The sequence below is a fragment of the Apostichopus japonicus genome, chromosome 17 (genome assembly GCF_037975245.1).
Source record: "Apostichopus japonicus isolate 1M-3 chromosome 17, ASM3797524v1, whole genome shotgun sequence".
In the NCBI taxonomy this organism is placed as follows: domain Eukaryota; kingdom Metazoa; phylum Echinodermata; class Holothuroidea; order Aspidochirotida; family Stichopodidae; genus Apostichopus; species Apostichopus japonicus.
The window spans coordinates 32812259-32825488 of NC_092577.1; the positions used below are offsets into that span (position 1 = coordinate 32812259).

The 13230-nt window shown below is 33.6% G+C and overlaps 1 protein-coding gene across 2 annotated transcripts in view; it reads left to right on the plus strand.

Moving 5' to 3' along the window:
- LOC139984864 (growth hormone secretagogue receptor type 1-like) overlaps positions 1-8404 on the plus strand; it is a 75368-nt gene extending 66964 nt beyond the window's left edge. For both annotated transcript variants that reach the window (XM_071998969.1, XM_071998968.1), the window contains exon 3: positions 4387-8404. In XM_071998969.1, the coding sequence (XP_071855070.1) occupies positions 4387-4685 (299 nt within the window). In that variant the 3' untranslated portion in view covers positions 4686-8404. The remainder of the gene's footprint in view (positions 1-4386) is intronic.
- The last annotated feature ends 4826 nt before the right edge of the window (positions 8405-13230 follow it).

A 13230-nucleotide genomic window follows, 5' to 3' on the forward strand; every position in this document is an offset into this window, starting at 1 on the left:
AATTACGAGTACAGACCACTGTGCTAGAATGCGAGTACTCTATTAAGTACGCTCTATAAGTCTGATTTAAACCAAATTGCAAATTTTCTTAAGATTCTTAAGAAACCAAACAACAACAACAAGTTTAAAATGAGGCCATCTTTACGAACATATGACAGTTAACGATACGATATGTAGTCTATAATTTTTAATTTTTGAATAATAATCATATAAATATTATACTTAAATCTGGGATTTTATGATACCAGTTCTGAAATTTATTCGAATTTATCATCAGCGATGAGCTTTTTTTTTTTAATTTTCAACTTCAACAATCTTAAGTTTGCTACATTCACCTGCATACATAAATCCACTTAACCTAAAATAGCTATAAATACATTTGATTTCCAAAAAACCTATTTATGGTTAATCTGAGATGGCAATTATGACCCTGTTTTGCTAATCATCAAATGAACTGACACAATGATTAATCTGTTTTCATTTCCACAATTTTTAAGTTGTCAATCATGTGCCATGGAGCGCCGAAACATTTATCAACCCATTAATTAAACTGTTTTCTTTAGGTTGAAGTTCATCTTTTACCCCCTTAAACGTGATACATATATTATGGGAGGAAACAGCAGTGTAGAGGCATAGTGCATGCGTACGTATATTATATAAATATATATATATATATATATATATATATATATATATATATATATATATATATATATATATATATATAAAAGTTCTATCAAAGGCCGTTGAAAACTCACCCAAGCATGGATGCAACTGCAGAATGCGAGAGACCTGCCCCCTCGGAGGAGAGTGCTTGACCCCCTCCATAGTATACAAAGCTGAAGTGACTGCTGGGGATTCTAAGTCTATTTGTATTGGTATGTGCGGAGGGCAGTTCAAAACAAGGTTTAGTAACCACAAAAAGTCGTTCAACTTGAAGAAATACCACGGAGAAACTGAGCTTTCAAAACATGTTTGGTCTCTAAAAGAAAGTAATAGAGCCTTCCAAATCTCCTGGTCCATTGTCAGGAAATCAAACAGATTGATCAACAGCTCAGGTTCTTGTAATTTATGCCAGGCCGAGAAACTAGCAATAATAGATCATTCTAGCCCTAACCTCTTGAACAAAAGATCAGAAATCCTCGCAAGCTGCAGACACCAACCAAAACACCCCCAAAATAAAGTCAAATCTAAGATGAAAGAGAGATAGCTTTTTAGTACACCTCCTGACGATTGCTAGTAAGCATGAAACTCTGAGTAGAGGTTTGGTTGCAAAAATCAAAATTTGCATTACGCTCTTCTTCATAACGTGGAATTGAGCACTCTATCGTGTTCTACCTGGAACATTTTATACACTTCTATATATATATATATATATATATATATATATATATATATATAAATATATATATATATATATATATATATATATATTTTATATATATAAATATATATATATATATATAAATATATATATATATATATACATATAATGCATGCGTACATATAGCGTATGTTAAGTGTGTAGGCTAACATGGATGTTTCCCTAAAGAGACTTTGCATAGGTTAAATGTAACTCATTTCTGTATTGACTTTGTGAACTAAAAATCTTCCCTGGGGTAAATTGGATTTCTTACACGAACTTCCCTATATGCGCCGAGATCTCGCCGCTATTCTTTGAGGGTTTTGCTCTCTCCCTCTGTAAATTATACGCAAGACAGCAGTTAAGTGGCGGTATAACCAGTGTAGAGGCATTTCTGCATGTAGCGCACTATTGTGTGTTTGGTGTACGCATGTATACTGGTATATATCACTTGTATGCATAAAAGGACTTTGCTAAATAAGAAAACCCCCAGCAGCTGATTAGATTTACATAAGTGGGTGTATATAGGTAATATATACCCTACACCTTGCAACTATTCAGGGTACTAAAGCCGTGATTATTTTACATGCTGTTTGATTGTTGTTTCTTCTTCTTTATCGTTTTTCTTGGATCTTTATTGCGTGTGTTTTAATAAAATAATGATAAAAGGACAAATAGTATAAAGCTAAAAACCCTGTAAGCATGCTTGAGCATTTTAAATTAGTTAACGTATACTTTGATGTAGTGGGTAAGTATAAAGGACAAAAATTTTGGGAAATGAAAAGAAAGAAAAATAGGCAGATGTGCAAGGTCATGTGTATACCATCGGCATAAGATTGAGGTATATTGTAAATATTTGAAACTTCTATAGCAATACAATTTTTCAGATATGAACCGATCCGCTGACGTCATCATCGATTAAGCATTAAACAAATTGGCTTTCCAAACATTTAAATTTGTATATCTTAAGATCCGAACAAGTAATACAAAAGGTACTAGCCCTAAACTTCATCCTCCCCACCCCTTCCCAAGTCTCACTCTCAACCTAGTTCCCTTTACCAACGTTATCCTTTCATCAAATATCATCGCTAACAAGGTTTTCTCTCCTTTTAGGGGCAAGGGGGGGGGGGTGGTGGGAAGGCCGGATCCTTCAAGAAAGCGTAACTCAACTGTTTTACGATAAACACTTCACTGACTCAAAAGCAACAATATTAGTTCACTTAGCCTAATAAATAGTTACGAAATGTCTCCTTCGACAAATGTACAGTTTTATTACAGAAAAATGATGGATTGCCCTATGTAGACAAAACGTTATTATAATCAAAAAATAACTCGCTCCTTTTTTTTTATCTTGTAAATGTTTACTTTAAATTTTACGCTCAAGAAAATACATATATATATATATATAAATATATTTGAGGAACTCTTTAATACTAATTATTCGTGAAGGGTTTGAGGTAAATATGAAAGCTTTCTCTTTTTCTACGACAGTGGTTTTGAATATAAATAAAGTCACATGGCAGTATATTATTTGCTGAATTGACAAGCGAAGGCTGTAACGAAGAAAGAACTTACCCTGACCAATTTGATTAATGGCTTGGCTTTTTCTTTTGGGGATCTAAATATGCTTATTATTACTATATATTCATAAAGAAAGGAATAAAAGGAACAATTTCTGAAGGACTTTTATCAAAAACAAATTCGAGGTTTAGTCGCTTATTATGACAGTTATTACAGAACACTGAACCATTCATAAAAGATCAATAAACGTATTTTATTTTCATTTTATTTCAGAGAAGATATTAACATAAGTAAATATTAGTAACAATCCCTTTCTGTTTGTAATTTTTTTAATACCCTAACAAGGTTTAATATGTTCGCGTTGATTATCTTGTCATCTAACGATGACGTACTTGGTATCACAAGTTTATACCAGATCCAACGAGTAACATGCAGCTCCCAAGCACCTTGTGTATTGTTTGCTATAGATTGGTGCCACAGGACATACCTATCTCGAGAAAATTACGCAGCTTTTTTTTTTCTAAACAAAAATTACCATCCATAGCTTAAACCATATACTGTACATAGGTTGTACATTTAGGCATTATATCTACTTATTGTATTTTTTCCTTTTCTTTCATTTTTTTCTTTCAAACGTATAAAGATCCTGCAGTTTGTTTGCTTAGAAAATCTATTTTCAACACTGAATAGTTATATACCTGAGATAGATATTATGTCATTGTTATTGATGTAATTGTTATTAATATTGTTTTTTGTATGATATTGAATTTTCGTTTTTTATGAGTTCGAAAGAAAATCGCCGAGGTAGAAATGAATCGAATGGCTATAAGAAGTGTATAAAATTAAAACAATTCATCTCGTTTGTTGTCTATAGAAAACGTGAGAGTACGGATCAGAACAGAAGCTAACACAAACATCATTAATCAATTTCCACACAAAGAAAATTAATGAAACAACCAGTGTATATTATATACCAATTTGTTGATGGAAGGCGTGAAAAACAAATATTACTTCCTTTGATTACATGGCTTGCATGGTTTCCCATTTATTTTGCTCAACTTTTACAAACTGTATTATGTGACACCTTCAATAAACATGATAAACCGTGCCTTAGCAGCAATCAGAAATATTGAACACATCAGCTTTGATCTTAAATCTAGAAATAAATTCCATGTATTCATATTCATTTTCCTTCTAAATATGGTTTTAAAGGATGATTTTAAAGAGAATTTTGGTCTTAAGTGCTAATAATGTTTCTTCAGCTATTTTAATTTTCCAGGATATTCACCTTTAAAATGTTCTCATAAAATATCTGAAATGCTCCTTTAAGGCTAAATTGAATATGACGTTTGCTTCTCAGTAAATAGCTAAAAGTCAATATTAATCCATTTCGTTATAATTTCTACAATAACTCAACTAAATAAGGAAACCCAGCCTATATAATTGTCTATATCCCAAGATATATCGATAAAGACAGATTCCATTATTGTATCTCTTTTCAGCTTTGATCGCTTTCTGTTTCTTCGCCTCCTGGTTCCCATTCCATGTGATTCGACTGATGCCACATTTCGGTTATGCCTGGTCGCCAGGGTTCCTTATGTTTTACCACACATGGCTCTACCATCTCTCCATCCTCTTCCTCTACACCAGCTCTATCATCAATCCAATACTTTACAATCTCATGTCGAAGCGATTCCGGAGAGCCGTCTGGATGACGCTGTGTTGTAAAAATGCCAAATACGGGGCATCGCCGGTCGGCGAAACGCGCACGACGTCTATGAACGGAGCGACCAGTGTTTGAATGAGAATTATTGTTAGATTAAGGTGTCTCAAAATATGCTAGAAATCTCCAAAGTGATGACGTAAGGAACGAAACATTGCATCGCACTTTCCTCCCTTTCATGCCTTTGTTGTTTATATATATACACTGGTCACTCCGTTCATAGACGTCGTGCGTATATATATATATATATATATATGTATATATATATATATAGTATATATATATAGTATATATATATAGTATATATATATATAGTATATAAAGTTTTTATTGTGGTTATAATCCATAGTGACGTCACCATTTTCTCTGTTTTATATTATTCTCTCATGTTACGTTTCAAGTTGTATATGGTGGGCATATTTTGAACTCGTTAGTTAGCCCTGCAGTGAAACTATCATTGGAAAGAGCTGTGGAGCGGAGTGGAGGAAATGATGGTGATAAAAATCCAAGTTTAGCAACTGAAATAGTGTACTTCAAGGTCACGGTTTTTGACAATGATTTAATAGTGGGAGTAGCTAGTTCTCCTCATATATATTATGGCCGTCTATAGTATTTTTCAGTTTATATATTTGGTTGTGGCATATAGGTAGTTTATGAATTTATTAAGAAATAATAAGTGTCACGTTCTCAGCCCACTATCTGTTATAGAAATGTTGTAGTTCCACTTATATATGACTCTGTAGTCGAATAGTTTACTCACTTTTCTATTATTTGCAGATTCGTATGTGCATGCATACAGATAACTATTTCATTGTCTAATTGTTGAAAGGTCACAAATGTCTCTTTTAGATACAATACATCAATGTTTCATTGTTTGGTCTCTAAAAGTGCGATTTGCAGATTCATCTTTTCATAGATTTTTACTTTATCTGATTGTCGAGAAACACTAAGGTCTCATTGTTTAGAGACACAAAAGAGCCATTGTTTAAGAAAAACGAAGATCTCCTTGTTTAGAAATAGGAAGGTCTCATCGTTTGGAAACACGATGGCTCGTATTCGATCTCTGACTATACATATGCTATCGCCAGGTAAACTTAGAAACTTTCCTAAATCTTGAACAAAAAACAGTCGAACCTTCGCTATAAAACATGCATGCCATCTGAATAATTGGGTTTCCTATCTTATGAGGAACTGATAAAAACATATTTTTGTGGCAGCTCTACCAAATGAATCAATTTCTTTTAGAAGGTAGAAATGAAAGTAAAGTTGACTGCAAACGGTTCTAACATACCAGGAAATTATACTACCTGTCAGGGTAAACTATACACTTTTGCAATTTACATTCAGTTCCATATCAGGGATATCCAAACAAGTTTGTCCTTTTTACCGAAAATATCTCCACTTTTACAACAACAGTAAAATAAGAAATAAAAGGGGCTGCAATTGAAATCCATTACGTCAGACCTATATGACCCTAGCCTGAAGGCGTTCGTTTATTACCAGGGTATAGTGGAGTAATACCGTTATATAGCATGAGATGAAGAATTGAAAGTTTATGCAGAGTTATTGCTTGAACTCTATGGTCGAGTTTGATGCTCCAAATTTGGAGAACAGTTATAATAAGAGGGCATTGAACGGCATCTGGGGAATCGATAAAATAAGGACAATTTTTGTATCATATCAGCTTATTAACAAAGAACAGATTCGGGTACCCCGTAAATGTCTGATCGAACATACGTCATTGGTTAGAGCTCCCCCCCCCCCAAAAAAAAAAAAAAAGGAAAAGTAAAACTCGATCGTGAAAAGAATCGATTTATGTTAAGCTCTAGTTTTGGTTTCAGGTTACAGTTTCACATTCAAGCCAACGTATGAACTTATCATGCAAGATCAGTATGCAATTTAGATTAAATAGCGCTTTATATTTTTCGTTCTTTACAGCTGGAATAGGTAGAGAAACATATCTTACTGTAGCACTCAATCTAATTCTTTGTTCGATTAAAAATATGTATATATATATATATATATATATATATATATATATATTTGTTGTATATTTACTATTTTGAATTTGTAAAAAATATCAATTATACGTTATATTGTGGATTGTCAATGCTGTTATTAGTAAACTTGTAAAAAAACAAATCGTTAATATTCATCTTCATTTGCAACTGAATAATGGTGTTTGACTTACCGTAATTAAAAAAAAAAACTATATTCAAATAAAATTTAAAGATGATATAAAAAATAATACTCTTTTTTATATATAATTCAATTTTAAGAACATGCATGGCATATGAAATATTTAACGTTCTTTTATTTCAATTTCAGTTTTCTTCTTGAAGATGCGTTGTAGATAGAATTGATGTATCGATAGTATTAAGTAAAATGATAGATTGTCTGTATATTCAGTACTAATTGACATAATTTGGAAGAAGAAATACGTTTAATCATGTACACGTACACGTACATGTACACGTTACACGGTTCCGGTTTATATATAAAGCTATATGAATATATGTATATATATATATATATATATATATTTATATATATATATATATATATATATATATATATATATATATATATATATATATATATATCATTCGTAAATTGTAACTAAAATTGTTTTGTCAAGTTTTTTAAATTTCTCTGACGTGGTTGATAGTGTTACAATTACAAAACGAAATCAACTATCGCTACGCAATTCTTAAAATTTAGCACATAGTCACAGTCATATGACTGACTCAGTTCAAATTCTGAACACGACTCAACGTATAATCTCACCATCATATCAAGCAACTACATGTATACAAACTTGTTGAGTCACTTAGTCACTTTTTGAAACTAGCAACTGACTCGTTACAACAATACGTGCATGGTTGAATGCAACTTTTCTTTTAATTCATTGACATTTGTAAATAAAAAATAAATATTGTCATTATTTTACTTGAATTCTTTGCAAAATGTAGCTGACTGTGTGACGTCAAACAGATGGGTTCACGAGAAGAGAGATACACAGTAATACATGAAACAATCTCTCCTGTTGTACGATGCATTTTCGGTATGAACCGGGAGGAAGGGGGGGGGGGGAGAGCAATCACGTTTTCATCTAAGAGGAGGGACGGGAAGGGGCTTGAGCCCCACAGAATCACGGTGGCTCATTCCAACCCCCTCCCTTACTGACAGGCAATATTTCAAAGAATCCTAGTGTACAGTCCACTTCTTACACTCTTCTCCTGAATGACTTAAGATGCATCTTAGCCCCCCCCCCCCACCCGAGGAGGGCATAATGTTCTTAGTGTACATGAAGAGGAACTAATGGAGATATTAAAAGATTTTTATTTCGTTTGTGAATGTGTGTATGTGGGGGTGGGGTGGGGGTGGGGAGTGAACAGCAGTTCGGGGGTTCGTGTTGAGTGAACCGTTTTCAGTGGAGAGTCAGAGTTAAAAATGAAAGGAAAAACGCAAACTGAGAGAGTGGCCATGGGGGTGGGGTTTCGGAGTGAGAAAACAACATCGGAACAAATGTGCGCCTGTGCAGATGGTATCATGAAACGTTTTAATGAAACATTTTAATGTTTGAATGTGCACTTGTCTTACGAATAATTAATTTACTAACACAAATTTTCCGTTACATGTTAGGGTTTTAGAAAGTATCAATTTTCGTCAAGTTTAGAAGTTAAGTTAAAAACAAGAGAGGATTTTTCTGTTTGCTTATGTGACCACGTGACAGGATTCATTTTGTGAAAGTGAATTTCTACGACAAGAATTTGAATAAAGATGTGTTAATCAAGTATATCTAAAGCTTTCATATCCCGTTCTTTCTTCTTCTTCTTGTTTTAGCGTTGTTTTTCTTAATTCCTTGTTGATTATAATGATCTCCATGCCTAATCATCTATTCAATCTTGTCAATGTTTGGGAATAGTAAATTATCTAGTTCTTATTTATGATGACGTACCTTTGCCTCATGGACAATTCTATGCCTATGAGCAGATTAGAGAACAACACAATACTTTTGGGATGGCAGGACATGTCTGTTGATATTTGAGCATCAGCGATAATTTATTCAGATCCACAGTTTTATGAATAGATTTCTTATTACACTACAGTAGTACTTCTTGCGTTGGCTGATTAAATTTTAAACGATTTCTTTTCTTCAATATTAGTTAATCTTATTAGTTCGTTTCTAAAAGCTGCCTCTAAGTCAGCGTAATACCCCCCCCCCCCCCCCTCATACTCCCCTCTGGGATGTCATGATTTTCCCGGCTCTCCAATTATGAATGAATACCGCGCAAACAATGTATTAATATTTATATTAACTTCTCCTGGAAGCACAATGATTGTTAATTCTCATTGGACCAATGAAGGGAAAATCTCTTATCTTCCTTTCATCTTATTTATCTTATTTTTCATCTTATTAATACCCAATTCTGTCTGAAGATAATAAAAAACACACTTTACCAAAAGTGAAAGAACAGCATAAATGAGCTTTACATAAGCTTAGTGCCTATAACATGACGGTATAGGCATATCACCTCTAATAATATGTCCTACTTTTTGACGGATTTAGATAGCACGATTTTAAAATGTGAGAATTTTTTTGGATTAAAAACAAATATTATATCTATTGATATATGCATATCCTGCCATATTGGAAAAAGTAATAAAAATGAAAATGTCCCCAGATTTTTTATTTACCAATTATCGTTAGCTGAAAAGAAAATGTGATTTATAAGATGACCTTTGAACATGCTAACGCAGTCGATTTTGTGTGGATAGATATATTAAGGGAGTTCGGCCCACAAAAGGCAAAGGTACTTGTACCAAATTAGGGAGAGAGAATAATTTGTTCAAGATAATAAGAGCAACATTCATTACAGATAACACAGCATGTGCAGTTTTTTTTATAAATAAGTGTATGTAAAACATAATTTCAAGGAATTTAAAGACAACATCGCACCAGAGGGGTTACTGTAACCCCATAGTCTCAGTGCGAGCGCAAACGACTAAAGCAAGTTTAAAAACAAAAATATGTTTATCGAACACTTTTAGATTATGCAAGGAAAGAAAAGTATTATCACCTTTCTTGGCCTTCGATAATTTTGCATAACTTAGTAATTTTTTTGGTAAATCAATATTTAATTGACATTGAAAGAAACAAAATAACACTGAAAGTACAACACCCTCGAGCCGAACAACTCTGACGTAGTAATAACCGTCACAATCAGCCATTAATCTGTCTGTCATATAATAATAATAATAATAATACCTCAAGTCGGTCTTCATAGCCATTAACATCACGCCCCATGCAACATTTCTCGTTTATTTTTTTTTTGTTAGGCTTTTTAGTTTGAGATAAAATATACTTAAATATTCAACTGAAACAGCATTTGAAGGACAGATTCATATTAAAGGGAGTGAAGCTTAAAGCGGTTTGGCTATCAAGAAAACTTACATTTTACGTAGTCTAACTTCATCAGTTTACGTAGTCCAAGTATACATGAGCGTATTGTCATTGTTTTCATTGTTATTGTATTTATCATTGTCATTGTCTTTTGTCTTTGTCTTTGTCATTGTCATTGCTATTGTTTAACCAAACAGAGATATCAGATATGACTCATAATTGACAAATAAGTAGTACTGTATTGGCATATGTATTGGAATTTTCGTCAGTTGTACTGTTTTGTTTGTTCAATTCAACCGTGTATTGCTAGAACATCATGGAAATAACGATAATAGTGGTACTTTGTAAGAACGAAGAACTAAACTTTGGAACACGCTAATTAGCAAGGAATGCTTGCGACTATCCATAAAGCATAATTTTAATATTGCAGGATTTACCACATCTTTCCCGTTTGCGTACTTACTATCTTCAGAAACAAAACTAAAAAAAAAGTAAAACTGGCAATGTTTATAGAAGCCATATGGACCACTTTGCAAAGTGGTTCACGATAGTTTCTTACAGGTATCTACATAAGCAAATGTCAAACGCATGTACGTGTACGTGAATCTATGTCACATGTATTACTATGTGTGTGTATAGTAGATACAGCAATGTATAGAGAGATAACAAGGCAAACGTCCCTAACACAAAACAGAAAATAAACTGTAAAAATAAAGAATGCAACATTTGTCAAAGTTACCTTTCTCAAAGAAACTTCATAAGTTGTTTGTTTCAATGCAAACGGTCATACTTTACAGCTATTTAAGCTTATATACCATCTATCTACTTCATTTGATTTCAAGCATACCACGAGTGCCGTTTTCCGCGGTAATGTGACCTACATAGCATCTACTTGTGACCTGTTTATTTGTACCATTGGTCTATAGTGAACCAATTTAAAACACGTCTTTTTATACTCCCAGTGGCATGGAACAACCGTCATTAACTCACTTGAAGTCAGTTTAGTCTTTTAAGTCGTTGACTGAATTTGAAGTTCTACAGACCTCCTTAAAGCCTCCTCTCTCAGATGGATAGAGGATTTTATCAGACTACGGTTATAAGGACAAAATCGTTTCAAACCAATTTCGGTCTTTGCAATTGAAAAGAAAGAAAGAAAGAAAAGAAAATTACTATATGGATTATAAAATATCTTCTCTCAAAATCAGTAGGTATATTAGTATTGATAAAACAATCAGAAGAACTTCGTCGATATAGCGACAGGGCTGACATAATTACGTGTGTATCTGTTTCATAACTATTTTCATAAAAGAATGAAATATTCACCTAAGGTTTGATTTCATTTTAATATCTTTATTTTTATTTTCTATATGCATATTGGTTTTTCTAAAAACTAAACAATTTCCGATAAAGGGTATTGTTTTTCCAATAATAGGTATTGTTTTATTGTCGTACAACGGTCACAAGAACAAAAACCAAATAGTGGTATATCAATGCTTTTATTTGTATTGGTCAGTTAGTATGGTCAGTAAACCAAGTGATGCATATCAACCATCCCTTAAACGTTTTCATAATGAATATTTAAATCATTTATCAACGGAGAAAAAATAAAAAATTCTACATAAAAGTTATATTTGGAACGAACTCTGAAAACAGAGAACATTGACAACATAAACAAATATTGGAAATGTGGCACATTTCAAGGATAAATGATCAAGAAAAATTAATAAAGGAATAAAACTTTTGAAGAACATCTTCCATAACAAAACCACATACCACCTATAATGGTTAACTGTCCGGAGTCAGGATGGTGCTTATAGGTAACCCGTCCAAATGGTTTCCATTCAATCAACTATATCTTGAGTTAGGAACAAGATATTGAGATGGGAATTTCACCTAAGAATGGGTCATGTTTTTGCCTTACGGAGAAGTGTTACATTTTTACCATTAGAATATCTCATTAAGATATAACACGTCGCAGTACTTCCACATGAAACTTCCCCACTCCAGCCTATACGCGTGCTTGCATTTCCCTTTGAACACGACGGACAGCTCAATATACCTTCATGGTTTGTCTAGGGTGAGTACGTGCTAGCGATACGAATCACATGGGGTCGGCAATTATGAGACTCATTCAAATTCTTGACGAAAAAAAAAGGTTCTCCCTGGACACAAAGTTACTCAGGTTGTTGTACCTCTGAATCAAGGGCGATTTCGTCGCAATTGACACGACGCCATTCAGGTAATGAGAAACAGAGAACTATGTAGTACTCGCACCCTCGTGTGGACCCCTCTAACACCTTTAAGCTTTCATTTTCTACTTTAGTTATTCGATCACTTCTAAGCCACGGAAGTGATAAAATATTTTCTTCCCAAAGTCCTTTCCTTTCGTCAAGATTCCCATCTTTGTAATTTCTTTCATGATTGTAGAATTACCATATATATATATATATATATATATATATATATATATATATATATATATATATATATATATATATATATATATATATATATATATATATATATATATATATATATACAACGTTACCAGACAAAATGTGAATATTTCATGAGTCTGTACAGTTGCTTTGAGCATTACTCCTCTTTGTCCTTTCTGGAGGGGGGGGGGGGGTGATAACGGAGGCAGGGATGGGGACGGGGGAGGGGTTACATGGCACAGTAAATACATGCTGAAGTCGTTCACTCAAGACTGTTTCTCTTTGAAGATAAGTGGCTATCATCCTAGAATGTGGGTGTATCATATTTTCCGACTACAGCAGGGATGGATCCAGGAAGTCATAAAGTATGGGGTGTGTCTCTATGGTTCGTTTAAGCCCAACTGTCATGTGCGTTGTAGGGGGTCCCTCCCCCAGGTAAATTAAATTACCTTTAAGACGTTAAATGGTTAATTCTGAGATATATTTCAACTATCAAATCGGTCTCTAAGGTTAGGTCTAAACGTAAGGTTGTGCCCATAATTCATGTTTAATATTCGTTTTGAGGTTGGAAAAATGAGCATTTTACCCCCCCCCCCCTCTCCTCCCTCGCACCCCCGCCCACACAAAATCCCACACACCCCTTCGATTCGTGCCTATAGTGTTGGAATATACTGATGATTGATGGTTAAAGCTGATGTCCAATAACGTGACTTCCAGGCTTTGTATATAACTTTAACTATTCATATCCATATAAGCCACACATATACTCTCAGGTTTC